The sequence below is a fragment of the Eurosta solidaginis genome, chromosome 2 (genome assembly GCF_040869045.1).
Source record: "Eurosta solidaginis isolate ZX-2024a chromosome 2, ASM4086904v1, whole genome shotgun sequence".
NCBI lineage: Eukaryota > Metazoa > Arthropoda > Insecta > Diptera > Tephritidae > Eurosta > Eurosta solidaginis.
The window spans coordinates 259,076,363-259,098,722 of NC_090320.1; the positions used below are offsets into that span (position 1 = coordinate 259,076,363).

The following is a 22,360-nucleotide window of genomic DNA, read 5'->3' on the forward strand; positions in this document are numbered from 1 at the left end:
AGCAAACTTGAATCCTGCTACCACTCCAAGCTCGTGTGGCCTGAATGGGACGCGAGACGCACAAAAAGTCTCCTTTTTAGGGGGGGGGGGGGGGGGGGCATGGTTGCACTTATAACCGGCCACATAGCAATCGCGAGGCACGCACAACGGCTTGGTGCTCCCTATAATGATTACTTCAGGAGCTGCAAAATCGAAGAGGAGATAGAAACAGTTAAACATTTTCTATGCGAAGAAATCTCTGGAATCTCCCTTCTTTGACGATCTTTGTGATCTGGCTAAGTTGGAACCTAAGAAACTCCTGCCGTTTGCTGTATCGAGTTGTTGGTTTGAGTAGGGTAGAGATCCACGTGGTATCACAATGGAACCTTTTTGGGCCTAAGTTCACTGGTGCTCGCACCGGTGGCCACTCTAACCTAACCTAACCTATGGCACAACGCCGAAGCCGGCTTGTCTCGAAACCAAATTTGACAAGGGGTGACGGAAAATCGTTCCAATATACATCAGATATGAAAACACATAAGAAGACAAATATTAAAACGAAGAAGAAGACTGAAAAAGCAAACATTAGTATACATATGTGAATATGAAGGCAAAGAAGAAGAAAAGGATTTGGAAAAAATACAGATATTGTTGCGATAAAGACACTCCTCGAAGGTTTTGGGGAGTGTTATGGATTTTCATCGTCCTTTGCCGGACATAGATCTAGTACGTTCGAGTAACAAGCAACATTAAGGTACAAGCCCGACCATCTCGTGAACGAATAATATCGCAAAATTGAATATTCTATGCCATCCCTCCCCCCAACCCCTAGTTCCATGGAACTTGGATTTGCCAGAGAATCGGCTACTAAAGAAACAGGATTCGCCACGGGTAGAGAGGCTGACGATTTACGAGTTTTTTCTACCAATGAAATTTTTTTTATTTTTTCTAAATTTGGTGTAAGCTGTGGAAATTAAAATTTTGTTGTTTCCATAACACTGCGCAACGCCCTAAAACTATTTTATTTGCAATTGTAATTGAGCCATACGCTAAAAGAAATTTTTTCGAAGGTAGCCTCCATAACATAGGTAAGAGTTTTCGAAGTTTGAAATCGGAACGTTTGTGTTTTATCTCAATTATTTGTTGGTTTTAACAAATAAAAGTAAAAGCATGGATGTGCTGTACCTTCTTTTAAGTTTATATGACAGAAATATGTGGCTGTCAATTTTTTCGGAAATCGGACCCCGCATAAAACCATTTATATAAATTAAAAAAAGAAAACAAATATTTTGCCAGATATACCACGGAGTAGATTTGCGTCGTTTTACAATTTCAAATTTCGAAAGCCCATTTATTTATTTGAAATGCTAACTTCGAAAAACTGAGAAACTACTTTACGTATGTAAACTAAACTAAAAAACTGTATCCTAGAAAAAATGGATTTTGCCGTAAAGTGTAATGTGTGTTATTTGAAAACTTGGAAACAAATAAATCAGTTGAATTGCAAACAATACAATTTGGAATTTTCGTGCCAATTTTTTAACCACAGCATTATAATTATACCCTTAATTTATATTCCAAGATCTACATACATATATACGTCATGTCTACCCCAACATATGACACATACAAATTATTTCACAATTTCAATGCTTTTCTTCTGCTTATTCTCTATTTTTAGATAAAATGTGTGATCAAATCAGTGACGCTATTTTGGATGCACATTTGAAGCAAGATCCGAACGCAAAAGTAGCATGTGGTAATTATTTCTTAAATTATATTTAGCTGTTTGAATAATTTTAAAATTTTATACTCAGCTGAGCAGAGCTCACATAGTATATTAATTTTGTTCGCATAACGGTACCTCGTAACGGCATAAACTAATCGAGATAGATCTAGAAATCCATTTAGCCATTTCCGTCCGTCCGTCCGTCTGTCTGTCCGTGAACACAATAACTTGAGTAAATTTTGAGGTATCTTGATGAAATTTGGTATGTAGGTTCCTGGGCACTATTCTCAGATCCCTATTTAAAATGAACGAAATCGGACTATAACCACGCCCATTTTTTCGATATCGAAAATTTCGAAAAACCGAAAAAGTGCGATAATTCAACACCAAAGACGGATAGAACGATGAAACTTGGTAGGTGGGTTGACCTTATGACGCAGAATAGAAAATTAGTAAAATTTTGGACAATGGGCGTGGCACCGCCCACTTTTAAAAGAAGGTGATTTAAAATTTTTGCAAGCTGTAATTTGGCAGTCGTTAAAGATATCATGATGAAATTTGGCAGGAACGTTGCCCCTATTACTATATGTGTGCCAAATAAAAATTAGCAAAATCGGATGACGAACACGTCCACTTTTAAAAGAACATTTTTTTAAGTCAAATTTTAACAAAAAATGAAATATCTTTACAGTATATAAGTAAATTATGTCAAAATTCAACTCCAGTAATGATATGGTGCATACAAAGATAAAAGAAAATTTCAAAAAGGGCGTGGCTCCACCCTTTTTAATTTAATGTTGTCTAGAATTTTTTTAATGCCATAAGTCGAACAAAAATTTACCAATCCATGTGAAATTTGGTAAGGGCATTGCTTCTATGATGATAACTGTTTTCTGTGAAAATGGCCAAAATCGGTTGAAGCCACACCCAGTTTTTATACACAGTCGACCGTCTGTCCTTTCGCTCGGCCGTTAACACGATAACTTAAACAAAAATATATCTTTACTAAACTTAGTTCACGTACTTATCTGAACTCACTTTATCTTGGTATTAAAAATGGGCGAAATCCAACTATGACCACGACCACTTTTTCGATATCGAAAATTTCGAAAAATGAAAAAAAAATGCCATAATTCTATGCCAAATACGAAAGGAGGGATAAAACAAGGTGATTGGATTGAATTTTTTTGCTGCAAAGTATACATAACTTTAGAAAAAACTTTGTAAAATGGGTGTGACACCTACCATATTAAGTAGAAGAAAATGAAAATGTACTGCAGGGCGAAGTCAAAAGCCCTTGGAATCATGGCAGGAACACTGTTCGTGGTATTGCATATATAAATAAATTAGCGGTACTCTACAGAAGATGTTCTGGGTCACCCTGGTCCACATTTTGGTCGATATCTCGAAAACGTCTTCACATATACGACTAGGGGCCACTCCCTTTTATAACCCCCATAAATGCCTTGAATTTGATACCCATGTTGTACAAACACATTCTAGAGTCAGCCCTGGTCCACCTTTATGGCGATATCTCGAAAAGGCGTCCACCTATATAACTAAGGCCCACTCCCTTTTAAAATACTCATTACCACCTTTCATTTGATGCCCATATCGTAAAAACACATTCTAGAGTCACCCCTAGTCCACCTTTATGCCAATATCTCGAAAACGCGTCCTCCTATACAACTAAGGTCCACTTCCTTTTAAAATACTCATTAACACCTTTCAGTTGATACCCATATCGGTACAAACACACTCTAGAGTCACCCTAGGTTCATTTTCCTACATAGCGATTTTCCCTTATTTTGTCTCCAAAGCTCTCAGCTGAGTATGTAATGTTCAGTTACACCCGAACTTAGCCTTCTTTACTTGTTTTAATGATGTTTAGATAGTATGCAATTTTTTTTAATCTTATTTTATTTTTTTTATTTTGAGAGAAAAGTTTTTTAAATTAAGGACCGACCCATTAAGGGCTCTATCAGTAAACACGAGTGGCAGCAAATTAAGGAAAATCCCGACTGCATTGGGAAGGTTAGGTGGATAAGGACTTAATTAACTTTGGCCTTTCCTTCTAGTTACTGTCAATTAATGCTAAGAGGACCCCACTGGCGCCAATTAAGAAGAAGAAAAGCATACTACGTCTGACAAATCTTAAATATTGAGTGCAAGATGATCCCTCTGAATTCAACTAAAATGTAGTTTGAATGGCTCTGCTATATAATGCTACATAGACTTGTATAGATAATGCTCCTGAACTATTACAACTTCAATACTATTTGTCAAACAATTATTGTCAACGTAGCTCATTATGTTTACTCGGATGGTGTTTCATGCCATATGATATTAACCCTTTGTAAATAAACAAAGTTGCCAATAAAACAAACTTAACAGAGTGGCATTCATCGATTGCTGCACACGTCGTTGCGAATGCTGGAGCATGTCTGAGATCATTACAATTTACGACTCCACATATAGTTAGTTGTATGTATGTACAATTGTCTCTACAACTCAAACCATACGTATGTACATACATATGTACATGATTTCATACATATATTGCGTTGGCGTAAAATTGGCGCGTGCTAAAGTACTCTCAATTTTGGCGACACTGCAAAAAAATAAACAGAAAATGTAGATAAACTAAAAATTGTATAAATCTTTAACGTCGTAGTCGAATGATTGACTATCTGTAGCTATAATCAATTTGTGTTATTTTTGAATTATTTATGCTTAGCTTATGCCTAGAAGTATGTCTTGTACTGATAGAAACGCGTTGCGCTCTCGAAAAGTTGGACTTTGTTATGATATCATTTATAGTTTAACTACACGTTGACGCTATTGAAATTTGTAAATATTTACATATATGGTTTTTAATGTGAAACCAATTCTGAAAATAAATCATGATTGCTTATGATTATGATTTATTTGTAGTCTACAATGTTAGTTAATTTGTTTTTGCAAGCGGGCTTGAAATGCTTCAACTAGCTAAATAGTTTCATCATGGCGTAATCACACAGGTGGTGAGTGTTTATCGGCTAATTGGTACCTCTCTTTTTTTAGCTGCTTTGACGTTTTTACTTATGGCGCTGTACGTTTTTACCACTTTGCCTTTGCATGCTACGCGTTCCCTATATGGTCGCCAAGCCTAAAAACTACTCACTGGAAGAAGCTACAGGCCTGCCAAAATACTGCTCTCAGAACCGCCACGGACTGTCTTCTTATGTCCCCAGAACACCATCTACATAATGAAGCGAGAATACTCCCCGTCAGGGAGAGAAATGAGATGCTAACCAAACAGTTCCTGTTGAATACCTAGAAATCTGGGCATCCCAACAGACATCTGATTGATGAGCCAACACCGCCTAGGGGCTTAAGGAGTCATCTCCGTAAGCATTTTGAGGAAATATGACACCTGAGAACTCAGCCGTATGAAGCAGGCCCCCAGTGAACTCCACAAACAGGCGTCGGACCTTTATGCCAGGAATTGCCCGGTGAATCCAGTACTCAAAGAACAGTACCCAAAACTTGCGGAAGAGGACCGCATACTCCCCACGGAAACGCGAGTCACTCTAGCTCAACTTCGTTCTAGATACTGTAACAGGCTAAACTCTTACCTATCCAGAATCAACCCCGACATACAAAATGTATGCCCCGCTTGCAATGTGTCCCCACATGACACCAACCATCCCTTTAATTGTAATGTGGAACCAACGCCTCTAATACCCCTCTCATTATGGTCCACCCCTGTTGAAACTGCAAGTTTCCTTGGACTCCCGTTAGAGGACATTGATGACAATTTGTGATCGTTCGCACCTTTTAGGTGGGGCGAAGCACTGCTACAACAACAACAACCACTTTGCCTTTTCTGATCGACTGATGCTTGAGCGATTTCATCTCAAACCGCTTAATCAACTGAACTATGAAATTTGCTAATCTACCTAGCGTTTTATTTCCACTTTGCCAAACTTTTTCGGAAAACTCGAAAATTTGAAAACTTATAAAATGGTTTGAAATTAGTTGGCATAGTTTTTGTTATACATTTCAACGATACTTAGCTAGTTTCGGAAAAATTCAAAGGTTAGTGTTAAATATTCAAATTTCCTAATTTTTTCTTTCCTCTTCTGACAGTAGCAAACACAACAAAAAAAGAATAAGCGAAATCAGTCCAACCGTTCTCGCATAATGCTATGACCAAGGAAGTTAGGGACTCATTTTTTTTCTTATAATGACTAAACTTATACTTACGCCAACTAACTTATTCCTTTTTCTTGCAGAAACGGTGGCGAAGACTGGCATGATCCTGCTATGCGGCGAAATTACATCGCAAGCTGTGGTCGATTATCAAAAAGTTGTGCGTGACACAGTCAAACACATTGGCTATGATGATTCATCAAAAGGTGAGAAATATTGCTACATAACAGAAAAAATCTAAAAATTTGTTTTCGAAAATATACGAAAATATTGTTTAAAAATTAAAATTCGAAAATCTTTTTTCGAAAATGAAAAAATATTCAAAACAGTGGTAAATTCTTCAAATCCCAGAAAAGTGTTATTAAACCAAAAGTAAAAAATCTCTTCCTTACAAAAATTCTAAAGGTTTCGATTGGAAAACATGTAATTTGTTAGTTGCTATTGAGCAACAATCACCCGATATTGCGCAAGGGGTACACATTAATCGTGAAGAGGATGATGTTGGTGCTGGTGATCAGGTATTGGCAGTTGATACATTGTTTTTTTTTTTTCTGAAAACAAAAAAAAAATAAAAAAATTTGTTTTGTTGTTGTTCAAATGGCTGGCCTTTCATACTTATTGCTCACCAAAGAAGAAAAAAGAAGAAGAAGAGAAATATTTTAGAAAAGAAACTCCTATAAAGTTAATGCATGCCCAAAACTTGCAATTTTATATATGAAATAAGTTAGTGCAATGAAAATTATGTTTAAACAAAACAGTTAACTTGCATTTTTGTCCACGGAGTCCGTTGTTCATGGTAACTCATTTTAATATTTTAGAACAAACTATGATAAAGAAAAAAAGCACGCCAACTACTACTATGCGGGATATAATATCAATCTAATTTTAAATCAATGCACTCATTCATCTGGGATAATGTTGTGTTGTCCAATTCGCGTTGAATATTCAATTTCATAAAAACCATATATTTTTTAAATATCGTATGTATGTATAAAAGCTCTAATAGCGCTCGTCAAATAATCAGCTGATGTGCGCAGTGTTCCAAAGAGCTGTATCTTATGTATAAGTTTTAAGTAACTATTTATCAAATAGGCGCGGGTTTCAATGACATACATTTATAAATATATATATTTTTTTCAAATTCAGTTATATAAATTTGACGCAAGTTTAATTATTTACCATAGTTTCGAATTCAGAAAATTTTAATTATTCGAATATGACAAAAACTTAAAATCGTTGAATATTTTTACGCTTTTTAAATGAAATATATATATTGGTGTATTGTTCCTAAATTTAATTTGGATGTTCGAAAGTTTTGAAATTTCGAAGATGCCCAAGATCTATCTAGGGTAGTATTTTAACGTTTTTAAAGTAAATATATAGGTATCGATAATTATATATTTTTTGTTAGTAATTTGTTTTTTCTTTTATATTAAACTAATATTCGAAAATTAATAAAAATTTTGAAGGCCTCTAAAATCATTTTGAAGTTACATACTATACTAGCTTGTTAAACCCTCAATATCGAATGGTATCTGCAATCTTTGCAAGTTTACTATAATAATTTTAAAAATTTTCGTTTATTTATAATATTTTAAAATTTTGAAATTTCTGACTAGTCAAAATTCAAACTAAACGAGTACTTGTACGCTTTTAAATGTAAATATTTACAAAGCTGTTAGTAGTAAATTATCTAGTCTTATTATGAAATTCGAAATTTACAAAAATTCTTTTTTTCTCCAAAACAAAAAAAGCAGTTCGAAGTGTTTTAAAAAACTACTTGTAGCGTATTTTTTGTTATTATTTTAATTTGTTTTTTAATTAAATATAAAAATTGGAAAATTGTAAATATCAATATGTAAATATAATACATATATAAATTGTAAATCGAACTATACGAAGATATCGAAAACTAAATTTAGATTAGAACTAACTTACAAGCTTCGAAAAATATGAACAAGATACATTTTCCTTAATTTCGTTACGCACTTATACAAAAATAAAAAATTAGCAATTAAAATAATTAATTAAGTTTGTGGTTTTTCCTAAATTCGAAAATTTAAAAATATTAAATTTTTCGAAAGATTGTAAATATTTTTTAAAATTTCTTATTATTTTACGAAGTAATTGTTAAGTCTTCGAAACGTTAAAGAGTTCAAAATTTTCGAATACTATTTTAAAATTAAAAAACAAAGACTCAAAAATATGCTTAACTTTTTGTTCTCCCAGTTTCGAACTTTTCGAAGCTGCAAAAATATATATGTGACCTGGCCTATGAAAAAGTGGCTTATGACTCAAAAAAAGAAAACACCTGAGAAACTGAAGAAATGCATTGTTTATCTTTAACAGCTGTTTCTCGCAATTTCTTTTTCGAGTCATAAGCCACCTTTTCATAGGCCGGGTCATATACAGAAAAATATACACATATTTGATTCAGTACTATTCGAAAAACATATTGAATTGCTTTAGTTTTCTTCATTGTTTTGAAATATCCAATGATTCTAAGAGTTTTGAAGTATTTAAAATAGCTAAAGACTAAATAGCTTGAATGCTTGAAAGAAAAAATGTCTGTATTGAAATCTCCGCCTAACTACAAAAAATGTCGTAAAAAGCATAAAACGCTATTTCTATTTTGTGCAAACTTTTTTCTTTTCGTTAAAAAAAAAAAATCGTAAAAAACATGAATGCGAATAACAGGCTTCGACTATAAAACGTGCAACGTTCTACTAGCTTTGGACCAACAATCGCCCGAAATCGCAGCTGGAGTACATATTAATCGTCCTGATGAAGAAATCGGTGCTGGAGATCAGGTGTGAAAGTGTTGAAACGAATTAGTTTCAACGCCTTACTGTTGCTTTCGCTATACATTTTGTTTCCTTTTGTAGTTTAACACAAGTGGTTAAAAGTTATATTTTTTGCAGATATTTAAGTAGTTTTGTATTTTATTTTATTAAAACAAAAGTACACAAATTTACGTAATAATATTTTGTATGCAATTTTTTTTTGCGCTAAAGCATCACATATACACATACCACACATGTAATGCAATTTTTTTATTGTATTTTTTGTATGTATTCATCAACATGGTTGTTGTTGTTGGCATTTAATCGATAATGTATACTGTTTTTTTGAAACTTTTTGTTTAAAAAAAATATTCAAAAAAAAATTTCCTTTTTCGAAACCTATTTCATTAATTTTCTAGTTTTTGTTAGTTCCCTAAGGTTCATTGTTCTTAAATTTTGTATTTCTTGAAATTATCATTTAGACCTTTTTATTTTTATAACTTTCATGAACATGAAATGGTATATTAACTTTGGTCCGATGTTTGTAACGTTGAGAAATATAGAAGATAGACTCACCATTAAGTATACCGAATTGATCAGGGCGACGAACTGAGTTGATATAGCCATGTCCGTCTGTCCGTCCGTCTGTCTGTTTGAACGCAAACTAGTCCCTCAAATTTTGAGATATCTCAATGAAATTTGGCACAAGGATGTATTTTCGTATTATATTAGACATTTGTCGGATCCGGTAGGATCGGACCACTATAACATATACATATCTCCCATACAACCGGGTCGTTCAGATAAAACGATTTTGGTCATTCCTGCCGCAATTTAGAAAGTATAAAGAAAATCGGTGATATATATTCTAATATATCATAGAAGATATTCTGAAAAAATCACTTTGATCGGAGCTATATATAGTATATATCCCATACAACCGATCGTTCAGATAAGGGAGTTTTTTGCCATTTTTTTATATTTATCTTAAAATCGTTTAGGTATGTATATCTGTTCACTATATATTTCTTATCTTATACAGCGCATTATTTGGAGATTACGAATGGGATAAGATTATTGTTCAGCCCCATTCATGAAAGGTATGAAGTCTTCGGCATAGCCGAAGACAGTCCCGTCCTTGCTTGTTTTTTTTAGTTTTTCGTAATTTATAAGTTTTATAATAGTTTTCTTTCTTAATCATTTCTTGGTTTCTGGGTATATTTTTTTTTCAATTCAAATTATGTCTCCTGAATTTTTTTCATATTTCTTAAATATATCTTTGATTTTAACAGCCGACAATATACATACATACTTATGTATTTACATATATGTGACCTGGAATCATCAAACAACCCTATTGTGCGAAAACAAGTTTTCGAGAAAAACGCGTTTAAATAATTTCACTTGTACTTAATTTAACTATTCACTTGTACTAAGAAAGATAGAAAACTGCGGTTTGTTCCATAGGAAAGAACGTTAAATTTCCTATAAGAATCACTTAAAAAAAGAAAAGCGGTATTTTCGCACAATAGGGTCATTTGATGATTCCAGGTGACACATACAAGCAAACAATTCATGCTCGACTACATCGTGCTTAATATTCGAAAATTATTTTAAAAAAATATAAACTTCATCACAAAACCTTCGAAAAATGGGTATTGGGAACTTTTCGACATTATTGGGCAACATTTTTTGGTTTAGTTAAAAATGTTTCGAATCTTCGACTTCTTGTATATTAACATTTCTGGCAAAATTTCTCATCAAATCATTATGCTTTGTTTTACAGCATATTTGTTTGTGTACTAACAAGTAAAATTTACTGACAGGGCTTAAATCAAATATTTTAATAAGCTCATTAATTTTTTTCCGACATCGTAGAATCTTTCTACCTGAAAGAAGATGTATATTGGAATGCTTTCCGTCAGCTGTTATCAAATTTTGTTTGAGAATGAATTGGTTTCGGCATTCTGCCATCTTTAGTGCCTTTTTTTAAACCGGTAGAAACCACCTGCACTGAAGATGGCACAACGCCAAACCTATTTCTCTTCAAACTGAACTCAAAACATTTTAAGGGTTTATATAAGATTAGTATGTTTGCATAATTTTTTTTGAATTGCAAACAATTTTGATTGCACTGTGAAAAATTGCATACACGAACTACACCTTTTCCAGTTTAAGTTCAAAAATTTACAATTCAAGTTCAGAAAATTGCAATTCAAGTTCAGAGAATTACAATTCAAGTTCAGAATTTCCAATTTAAATTCAGAAATTTACAATTCAAGTTCAGAAATTTACAATTCAAGTTCAGATTTTCCAATTCAAGTTCAGAAAACTACAATTCAAGTTCAGAAAATTACAGTTCAAGTTCAGAATTTTCTTTTCAAGTTCAGAAAATTACAATTCAAGTTCAGAAAATTACATTTCAAGTTCAGAAAATTACAGTTCGAATTCAGAAATTTTTAGGTAGGGTGTCAATTTTCAAAAGTAATCTTAATTAATTAATTTTATACTTATATGTTACTTGCGGAAGTGTTAAGGCTTCGTTGACCATGTTGCCAAAATGGTGGCTTGGGTATAGTTTTCTTCAAGGTGTGTACATCCCGAACCTTGAAATCAAATGGAGGATAATTCTTTCCAACAAGAGCATGATGACGCTACGGCCAAGAAAGTACTTCAGTCGAAACAGCAGTTTGGAAGCAGTGGAAGCGAGAGACCTCCACAGAGTTGCGAAGGTGGAGGAAGACTTGACCTCTCATGGTGCTCCCAATCGCCGTCAGTTACCGCGAAACAGGGAAAACTGGCATGATTTGTTACGAAACTGCCAAAATCGCGATTAAGTGCCAATTCATGATGAATGATGATGATGGCGGATAGTTGAGATATTTTGACATATGGCGCCAAGATCTATGCAGACAGTACCTATACGTTGCTTCCGGGAGTGTGGACGCTCCGTTGACTGCTTAAGTGGTCATATCTTCGTCATCACTGCTGTCATACTCAGTGCAGATCAATGGTTTTGACGCTAAGAATATAGCTGGATGGCATTGCAATTGCTTCTTATGAGCGAGAGTTTTTTTCTTCGCTATCTCGCAAAATTGATGTTAAGGAAGAATTGGACATCTTAATCCAATTCTTCCTTAACACATAGATACCATCTTACATACATTTATTTCCATTGGATGAAAAAAAAATAAATACCCGAAAATTTTCTGAACTTGAATTGAAAATTCTGAACTTGAGTTGTAATTTTCTTAACTTGAATTGTAATTTTCTGAATTTAAATTGTAATTTTCTGAACTTGAATTGGAAATTTTTGAATTTAAATTGGAATTTCTGAACTTGAATTGTAATTTTCTGAATTTGAATTGTAAATTTCTGAATTTAAATTGAAATTTCTGAACTTGAATTGTAATTTTCTGAACTTGAATTGAAAATTCTGAACTTGAATTGTAAATTTCTGAATTTAAATTGGAAATTCTGAACTTGAATTGTAATTTTCTGAACTTAAACTGGAAAAGGTGTAGTCCAAAACTTTGATTCTTTTTATATTTGTTAAGTTCTCATGAACTATGTACAAAATTTTTATTCTACTAGAACTTTCAAGTTGGCAAATACTTCAGAAATTCGCATTAAAAAAGGATCGAAAAAAAAAATTTTAACATTTTCATGAAAATTTCAAAATTTATACTTAGTGCTTCGGAAACAATTTTCACTCAAAAAGATGTCATGCTTAAAAATATTCCAAAAGTTTTCACTAAAATATTTTAATTAATTTTCACTAAAATATTTTAATTTTAAAATTTGTTTTTTTTTTTTCAGTCATAAAAAATCCTATAGTTTTCGTACAATCAATCTCTAAAAATCGTGTCATACTTTTAAACTTTTTTTTTCATTTTTTTTATTTATTAAGTTATCTCTATGCTTTACTAACCTAACAGACTAAGCAGTATTTTATCTTTCAAAATTAATATGAGAATTTTTGTAAAAATTGCCTGATTATGACTGTATGTTTATGCATAGATTTCCTTATCTAATTTCCTGTTTGGCTTTTTTGCATGCCCCTCTTTTGTTACATATTGTTTACTCATTTGATTATTTACATCAAGTTATATTTATAAACGTTTTGTATATGTCTACTTGCTTAGGGTATCATGTTTGGTTATGCTACCGATGAGACCGAAGAATGTATGCCATTGACTGTCGTTCTGGCACACAGATTAAATCAAAAATTGGCGGATCTACGTCGTTCAGGCGAATTTCCTTGGGCGCGCCCGGATTCCAAGACACAGGTATGTTACCCTTTTTTACTCTTTATTTCCTGATTGGCATACATAACTAATCAACTCTTCATACGTTTTTGCAGGTCACTTGCGAATATCTCTTTAATCAAGGTGCCGCTGTACCAAAACGTGTTCACACAATTGTCGTTTCCATGCAACATTCAGAAAAAATCTGTTTGGAAGACTTACGCAAAGAAGTTATGAAAAAGGTTGTTAAAGAAGTCATTCCAGCCAAATATTTTGATGCCAACACAATTGTACATATAAATCCATGTGGCTTGTTCGTGATTGGTGGTCCAATGGGTGATGCTGGTTTGACCGGTCGCAAAATTATCGTCGACACTTATGGTGGTTGGGGTGCACATGGGGGTGGCGCTTTTTCGGGTAAAGACTTTACAAAAGTTGACAGATCTGCTGCGTATGCTGCACGTTGGGTAGCCAAATCAATAGTGAAGGCTGGTCTATGTAGGCGTTGTTTGGTTCAAGTATCATATGCCATTGGTTTAGCTGAACCATTATCCATTACCGTGTTCGATTATGGCACTTCACATAAGACACAAAAAGAATTGCTCGAAATTGTTAATCGTAACTTCGATTTACGGCCGGGCATGATTGTTAAGTAAGTATATTGTTTTTAAGTGAGACAAAAAATGTCCTAAGTGCGTAAAAGAAGTGATATTTCTTAAGGAAGTTATTAACCAAACCTCTGCAGTTTGTAAAAAAAACGTTCCCGAAATAGGTGGATACCAACAACAATCTCGACATAAAATGTTGCCAAAAACCACGAAATGATCTGGGTATGAACTCAAAAGCAATTCCGAAAATAACCGAAAAATTATGACGAAGAAATTCCTAAGTGATGTTGTTGTTGTTGTTGTTGTAGCGATAAGGTTGCTCCCCGAAGGCTTTGGGGAGTGTTATCGATGTGATGGTCCTTTGCCGGATACAGATCCGGTACGCTCCGACAACACAGCACCATTAAGGTGATAGATAGCCCGATCATCTCGGGAACGATTTATGTGGCCACATTAAACCTTCAGGCCATCCCTCCCTCCCCACCCCCAAGTTCCATAAGGTGCCAGCCCGGCCATCTCGGGAACGATTTATGTGGCCATATTAAACCTTCAGGTCTTCCTTCCCTCCCCACCCCCAAGTTCCATGACGAGCTATATATTGAATGGTTGCCACTTGAATCTGGTATTTAGTCGCCTCTTACGACGGGCATACCTACTGTGATCTGGAATAGTCTCGAAATGGAGCCGCAGTAAGCTCGAAATGATCCCGAAATTATTCCTCAATCAATCTGGGGAGATAGTTTGTTTCTTAAAAAACATACAGTAGATCTTTCCAGAGCATATATCCAAATCTGTCTTGGTGTGATTGAGTTACTAACACGAATATCTGGGCTTTCAAGCTTCCAAACTTTCTCAATAATAGCTTGGCTTTAGAAACTCCTTACAAACAGCTTATTATGTCCCCTATAGAAGCTTCACTTCAAATACAAACAAAAAAAAGATGCAAAATTTAAATTACTAATACATTTTCTTTCATTTAAATTCAAAACAGAGACTTGAACCTCAGACAGCCCATCTACCAGCGCACAAGTACTTATGGACATTTTGGACGTGACGGTTTTACGTGGGAGCAGGCTAAGCACCTACAAATCAATTGACTAGAGGCCGGTGGAGATCAGCTGCTACAGCCACCGTGTGCTAAAAAGTGTAAAGTTGCGTAATTCTTAGTTGTTAATTTAATTATTATCTTCATTTTAATTGGCTTTGTAGTTTTGTCTTTTGTGTAAAGATGTAAACGTCGAAAAGTTAAAATAATTTACAAACACAAACACAAGAACGAAGGGTTAAACAAAATTAAGTAAGCAACATAAAACAAGAGAAGAGAATGAAAATCACACCCAACAGAAACCCACAAAAAAGCAAGTAAAAATAAAGTGATTTTGTAATAAGTCCCGTTCCTCTTTACTTATTCGTAAATAAATAAATTTAATTTAGTTTAAGTTGCTTAAAATATAATCGGTATATGAAAAAAAAAAAAATATCCCAAGTCAAATTATTCAAGCGTGTCAATCAACAACCACCACTTATTTTATTGTAATTTTTTTCTAACGAAATTTTTATTTGATGTTAGTAAATTTGTTCATTTGTACTATTTGTGTGATGGAAAAACATGTGGCGCGTCTGTGAGAGATAAACAAAAACTTTTAAATGCTATGCAAGAAAAAAAATTATGTATAAATATGTATGTCAGCCCTTGTAATTTGTATTTGTAACTAATTAATAATTGGAAAGCATAGCAAGGAAAATTAAAAAGCTAAATTTTATATAAATTAAAATGCAATAATGTAAAAGTAATAATGTAGTTATTTTTAAACTGAACAAAAACACAAAAAAAAAAAAAACAAAAAAAAAACAAATCTCTCAAACATATAACTTATTTATTCATATGTAATAGCCTTAATAAAGCTACTACAACATTAGTTATTTTCATAGATACATAAATACAAATGTTTGTCTCTGTAAATTAAATACATACATACATAAATGTAACTTCCCTAAATTCAAAGAAGCTAAAAATTAAACAGAAAATATTATTACGAATAACCAACCCCTCTTGCGTTAGTATACGCTCTACAATTATGAAACAGCATTGAAATACAAAAGAAACAAAAGTATCAAGTAAACCAATAAAATTGCAGATGACTGCGTTAAAAAAAAAATATTAAAAACCAATAATTGTTTTTCTGATTTTTAAATGAGTTGGACAAATAATAAAAATAAATAAAAAATGTATCTATCCGTAAACAAGAATAACACAAAGTACAGGCTGTTATCGAAAAGATCGAACGAAGTTCAACAGCGTATCCATTACCCTCACTAATCCAAAAAGTGTGTACTTGTTCATGCGTCAGAAGGTTCGCGAAAAACTTTCCATTTCAGCCACAATCAGTACCCCCTTTGCGTGTGCTTTGCATAAGACAATTCGACAGTCAATTTGCTATGTTGTTGTTGCAGCAGTGCTTCGCCCCATCCAAAGGTACGACCAAGGACGCAACAAATTAAATGGGCTTACACTGAAATGACAGCCCTTGGTCGGGAAAAATCCCGAGTCGCTCCGGTACATAGAACCGGTTGCCTTGGGAAGCTATCGAACGCTCGATACGACTCGTCGACATTGTTTGTTGGGGAAGGTCGACACTATGGTAACAGTTCACTACTTAGGCCACCAATGGGCCCATTGTAATACCCTATACGGTCTCAAAGAGGACTCCTACCCTGCCTAAAGCGGGTCAAACCACTTCGTGGAATTTACGTATTTTGCTAGGGCCTTGACTTCATAGCTAAAGAAATGCAAGGTCATGTAGAAAAGGTTTACCAAGGATGGCCAACCTACGCCTACTAAGCGCTGGACAGTGACAGAGAAGGTGCTGAACACTCTCCTCCTCTTGCGACAATAGTCGAACGTCGTTACCCCCATTCTAACACCATGCGTGCCTAATAAACAATGCCCTGTTAGAACCCTTATCAGGGACGATAGAACTGATTTGTTTAAAATCAGAAGCGCTCTTGTGCGCCCCTTGTCATATGAGGGTCAGGTTAGCCTGGATGTCTTTGTTGTTGTTGTTGTAGCAATGTTTCGCCCACCTAATAGCTGCGACCGATCACAAATTGTCATCAATATCCTCTAACGGGAGTCCAAGGAAACTTGCTGTTTCGACAGGGGTGGACCATAATGAAAGGGGTGTTAGAGGCGTTGGTTCCACATTACAATTAAAGAGATGGTTGGTGTCATGTGTGGACACATTGCAAGCGGGGAATACATTTTGTATGTCGGGGTTGATTCTGGATATGTAAGAGTTTAACCTGTTACATTATCCAGAACGAACTTGAGCCAGAGTGACTCGCGTTTCCCTGGGGAGTATGCGTTCCTCTTCCGCAAGTTTTGGGTACTGTTCCCTGAATACTGGATTCACCGGGCAATTACCGGCATAAAGGTCCGACGCCTGTTTGTGGAGTTCACCAAGGATCTGCTTGTGTTTTTTTTTGCTTCTGAGTTCTCAGGTGCCATATTTCCTCAAAATGCTTACGGAGATGACTCCTTAAGTCCCTAGGCGGTGCTGGCTCATCAATCAGATGTCTGTTGGGATGCTCAGGTTTCTGGGTGTTCAACATGAACTGTTTGGTTAGCATCTCATTTCTCTCCCTGATGGGGAGTATTCTCGCCTCATTATGTAGATGGTGTTCTGGGGACATAAGAAGACAGCCCGTGGCGGTTCTGAGCGCAGTATTTTGGTAGGCCTGTAGCTTCTTCCAGTGGGTAGTTTTTAGGCTTGACGACCATATAGGAGACGCGTAGCACGCAAACGGCTGGCCAATTGCTTTGTATGTGGTAATGAGCGTTTCTTTGTCCTTTCCCCAAGTACTGTCAGCAAGGGATTTGAGGGTTTTATTACGGCTCTGGATTTTCGGAACAATTGCGGCTGCGTGCTCACCAAAATGTAGATCCTGATCAAACGTCACACCCAAGATTTTGGGGTGTAGAACAGTCGGTAGCGTAGTGCCATCGACGTGGATGTTCAAAATGGTCGACATTTGGGACGTCCAAGTTGTAAATAAGGTCGCGGATGATTTAGTCGGTGATAATGCCAGGTTTCGTGAGGCGAAAAAACTGGATAGATCAGGGAGGTAGCCGTTTATTCTGTTGCAAAGCTCATCGATCTGTGGGCCCGGGCCTGTGGTCATTATTGTGCAGTCATCGGCGTAAGAAACGAGAGTAACTCCTTCCTGTGGCGAAGGTAGTTTTGATATGTAAAAATTAAACAAAAGTGGGGATAGGACACCACCCTGTGGCACCCCTTGTTTAATTCTTCTTGGCTTTGATGTTTCGTTTCTGAATTGCACCGATGCCTGCCGACCACCCAGATAATTTGCGGTGCACCTTTTAAGACATGGGGGAAGTGTAGACCCTTCCGATTCTTGTAGTAACGTGCCATGGTTGGCCGTATCAAAAGCTTTTGATAGGTTTAGCGCTACGAGTACTGTTCTATGGTGGGGCTTCTGTTTCAATTTATCTGGGTGCTGATAGCATTTAGCGCGGTGGTAGTGCTATGGAGTTTTCTAAAGCCATGCTGATGACAGACTTCAAGCGTCTTGGCTACTGGCAATAGGAGATATATCGGGCGGTATGACTCTCCTATGTTAGTTGGTTTCCCAGGCTTTAGTAGCGGGACCACCTTGGCCATTTTCCATTTTTCGGGTATGAAAAAGGTGGAAAGGGACAGGTTGAAGACATGTGCTAAATATTTGAAACTCTCTTTCCCTAGGCTTTTAAGCATCGGCATGGCTATGCCGTCTGGGCCCACTGCTTTGGATGGTTTAGCATGACCGATGGTATCCTCTGGCCTGGATGTCTCACACGATGATATGGCTGACCATAGTCCATTTGCAATTCTTATAGTGCTTGTGTTCACACGAAGCCCGAAAGTGGCCATGGGTATACCTACCGAATCATTTTCCGGAAGGATATGGTCGGTGGTGCCTCTTCTGGCCAGCTTGTCTGCTCTGCAGTTGCCTTCAGGGCCCAGGTACCCATATAAGGCTGATACTGAAGTGCTGAGCCATATCGTTCTGTCTGAGAAAATAAACACCCGTTTACCATCCTTAGGCATAGACCCGAGATGATTCACAGCCCTGTGTATTGCCAGCATTTCCGCTTGGTAAAGACTACAGTGATCTGGTAGGCGAAAATAGACCTCTAGACCCAGATCCGGTGAAAAGAGGCCTGCTCCCACCTTCCCGTCAAGCTTAGAACCATCTATGAATATGTTGATGGCACCCGGTACCGTATGTTGTCTGGTATTCCAGTCTTGTCGCGATGGTATATATATACTATAGTTTTTAACGAAGACGTTCTTTGGCGTGCAGTAGTCAGTGCGTACCGGTATTGGGACTGGAGCATTCGTGCCCAGGATTGTTGCGTGTCCACTAGATCCATTTGACCAGAGACTTGTTTCCCTTATTCGTAGAGCGGCGATGACCGCTATTTCCTTCACCACCAGGTCAAGAGGTGGAAGGTATAGCTTTGTGTTGAGTGCTTCAGACGGAGTGGAGCCGAGAGCCCCGGTAACCCAGAGCTCCCTTGCACCTTTTGAAGTATTTTAAGATAGGTACTTTTAGCTAGTGCAGGCCACCAGACCAAGGCACCATAAAGAAGAATCGGGCGCACAATGTCTGTATAAATGCAGTAGGCCACCTTAGGGGAGAATCCCCAGGAGGTGCCAATTGCCCTCCTACAGGTGAACAGCGCCGCTGCTGCATTCTGGGATTGCCCCACTATATGGCCCCTCCATAATAGCTTCCTATCCAGAATGACTCCCAAATACTTGACTTGATCGCTAAACGCTAAAAACTTACCCCCAATTCTTGGCGGTGTTAGATTTGGTACTTTGTACCTCCTCGTGAAGAGGACAAGCTTGGTTTTATCCGGGTTGACTTCCAAACCTGTGGCTGTGGCCCAGTGCGAAATTTTAGATAGTGCCCCTTCCATTAGGTTGCAAAGAGTTTTTCAAAATTTTCCCCGCATGGTAACGCAGATGTCATCTGCATACGCGATCATTTGGTGACCTTCTACCTCCATGAGGCGTAGTAGTTGGTTGACGGTAACCACCCAAAGTAGCGGAGAGAGAACGCCGCCCTGCGGAATGCCTCTGCCTACCGGTCAGCGGATCACGCATCCACCTAGCTCAGTTTTAATCTGCCTACGCGTAAGCAGGTTGTATAAAAACTCCACCAGGCACGCGTCAACCCCGAGATCGGTTAGGGCCGAGGTGATGGCCTCCGGGAGAACGTTTTTGAAAGCACCCGCTATATCTAGAAATGCCACGAGTGTGTATTCCTTGAGGTCAAGTGACCTTTCGATAACGAATACCAGTCAGTGCAAGGCCGTGTCAGTTGACCTGCCCTTAAGGTAGGCATGTTGTGCTTGCGAAAGAAGCGATGGCTCAATCCTATCCTGATGTAGTCCTCTAGGAGTCTTCCGAGTGCTTTAAGCAGAAAAGAAGATAAGCTTATAGGCCTATAATCATTTGGTTTAGAGTGGGAGGCTTTCCCTGCCTTGGGGATAAGCACCACGTTGACTTCTCTCCACGATGCTGGTACGTAATTGAGCCTAAGGCAACCTATAAACATCCCTTTTATCGAAGGCCTTATAAGTTCGGCAGTATATTGTAGCTAAGCCGGAAAAATTCCATCCGGCCGGGCGATTTATATGGCTTGAAGGTCTGTAAAGCCCAATCAATCCTGTTATCATCTGTGATTTCGCTTATTAGCTGATCATTAGGTGACCATCCGCTAACAATATTTGAAGACACGCCCGCGCTTGCTGGGAAGTGTGTATCCATAAGCAAATTTATGGTTTCAGCGCTGAGTTAGAGATTTCGATAGCACCTTCCTTAAGCGGGAGGCCGCGGATGTGGATTCAATCCTGCCGCAGAAATCCCTCCAATTCTTAATTGGGGAATGCAAAAATGAGAATTTGATACACGCTTTTTGCTCGATAACAAAATCAACCCCTGATCGCCAAGTCAATGCTAATGCGAATGGCATACCATCATTCAGTCCGCCCTTCTTAGATGGGTCGAGGTTCAAACTTTCATCGGAAGTCAGTAAACAGAACTGTAACAAATAAAAAAAAAAAAAAAAATAAATGTAAGGCGCGATAACCTCCGAAGAGATCTAAGGCCGAGCTTCTCTTCCAATTTGCGTCGTGCTCCTATTGATTTTCCCTACAAATCGGCCGGACGGGACCTACATATTTTATGCCGACTCCGAACGGCATCTGCAAGGCAGATGAGTTTTCACTGAGAGCTTTTCATGGCAGAAATACACCCGGAGCGCTTGCCAAACAATGCCGAGGGGCGACCCCGCTTAGAAAAATTTTCTTCTAATTGAAAAACCTTATTTCTAAAATTTTGATGTTGCTTTGCCCGAGGTGTGAACCCAGGGCATACGGTGTGGTAGGCGGAGCACACTAACATCACACCACGGTGGCCACCAATTGTAACAAATAGACGAACTAAAAAAAAACTTTGATTTAAATGTGGGCTCCAAAGCCAAACTTAACGGACTGTGGCATCGCTATTTGGTGATCCGTACTTGAAAGAATCAACAGTGGCTGCCAGTTTACCAGAATGCAGTGCTAAGTCGCACTGCTTATTAACCTGGGTCGATTTGTATAGACGAAAGTTAACCGTTATCGCACCATCGATTTTTCGATAGGATTTGGGCTCGGGGAAAAAAGGTTCCATTACGCATACCCAAAAAAATAATTTTGGAGCCGGTGAAAGTGTCATTTTTTCGACCAAATCACTCCCCAAAACCCAAAAAATATTTTTTTTTTTTAAAAACTGTTATCGCCAAAGTTTTTTGGAAAAAAAGGAGTGGAACTTTTTTCCTGAGCCCAAATCCTATCGAAAAATCGATGGCGAGATATCGGTTATTAAATCGACCCAGTCTACTGCTTATATTAGGGACACTTCCATCAACACTAACAAAGTTATTCCCAACATCCTTCCCATAGACCTCTAAACTCCATACAAGGAGTGTGTAACGTACACCTTTTAGAGGTGAATCCGCCCCTTTGCGCAATCAAGGTGGAATGTCCCCCAGCTAGCTCAGGGCGAGAGATCGGGGCCCTTAACCCTGGTCCACCTTGATGCGGGGCGGATGTCACAATCATCGTCATCTGACTTCCGTGCATACCCCTCGCAGAAAGCCCACCCTACCTTGGACTGCTCGAGTATTTCGGTTTCAGCCGGTCCCCTTTTCCTCTGCTCCACATGACCCTATTCACTTACCCTTGCGTCATCCTTCCCCACCCCCACCGATTAATTTTAGCCGACCCAATTTCGGAATATTCCCTAGACCAATTGCGAATGGAATGCAAGGAGGTCGAGCGATGCTTTCCGCGCCGGGACCGCACGCCGTTGAGTACTTTTACGCCACGCGCACAATATGTGAATGAAGTTTACCAATCTGAAGATGATGAGCGTTTTACTCCCGGTGATGAGGGTCAAGTCACCGTGGAGGAAATACGTCATCAGTCTTCAAATAAGCAGGCGGGCGTTCGTAGAAACGTTTCGTGCTGGAATTGTGGCGCAGACGGCCACTTTTTCACCGAATGTATGTCGCTTCAGCGACGCATTTTTTGTTAAAAATGTGGTAAACAGGATGTCATCACTCCTAAATGCCCAATGTGTAACCCAGCGGGAAACGCTTCACGGAACGCGGTTGTGACGGGGGAATCGCGCTCCACCCAAACCTCGTCAAAGTAGACGCGTCAACCAATACGGAACCGTATATGGAACCCGAAACTACAACTAA

General features: G+C 37.4%; 1 protein-coding gene across 5 annotated transcripts in view; it reads left to right on the plus strand.

Moving 5' to 3' along the window:
• Positions 1–14,913, plus strand: part of Sam-S (S-adenosylmethionine Synthetase) — a 36,937-nt gene extending 22,024 nt beyond the window's left edge. For 3 of the 5 annotated variants that reach the window (XM_067767721.1, XM_067767719.1, XM_067767720.1), the window contains exons 3-8: positions 1,661–1,738; positions 5,986–6,108; positions 8,600–8,712; positions 12,831–12,974; positions 13,049–13,584; positions 14,532–14,913. In XM_067767721.1, the coding sequence (XP_067623822.1) occupies positions 1,661–1,738; positions 5,986–6,108; positions 8,600–8,712; positions 12,831–12,974; positions 13,049–13,584; positions 14,532–14,637 (1,100 nt within the window). In that variant the 3' untranslated portion in view covers positions 14,638–14,913. Of the gene's footprint in view, positions 1–1,660; positions 1,739–5,985; positions 6,109–6,307; positions 6,421–8,599; positions 8,713–12,830; positions 12,975–13,048; positions 13,585–14,531 lie in introns of those variants that run through there. The other 2 variants (XM_067767718.1, XR_010949846.1) reach the window with 2 other exon arrangements.
• Positions 14,914–22,360: the final 7,447 nt, after the last annotated feature.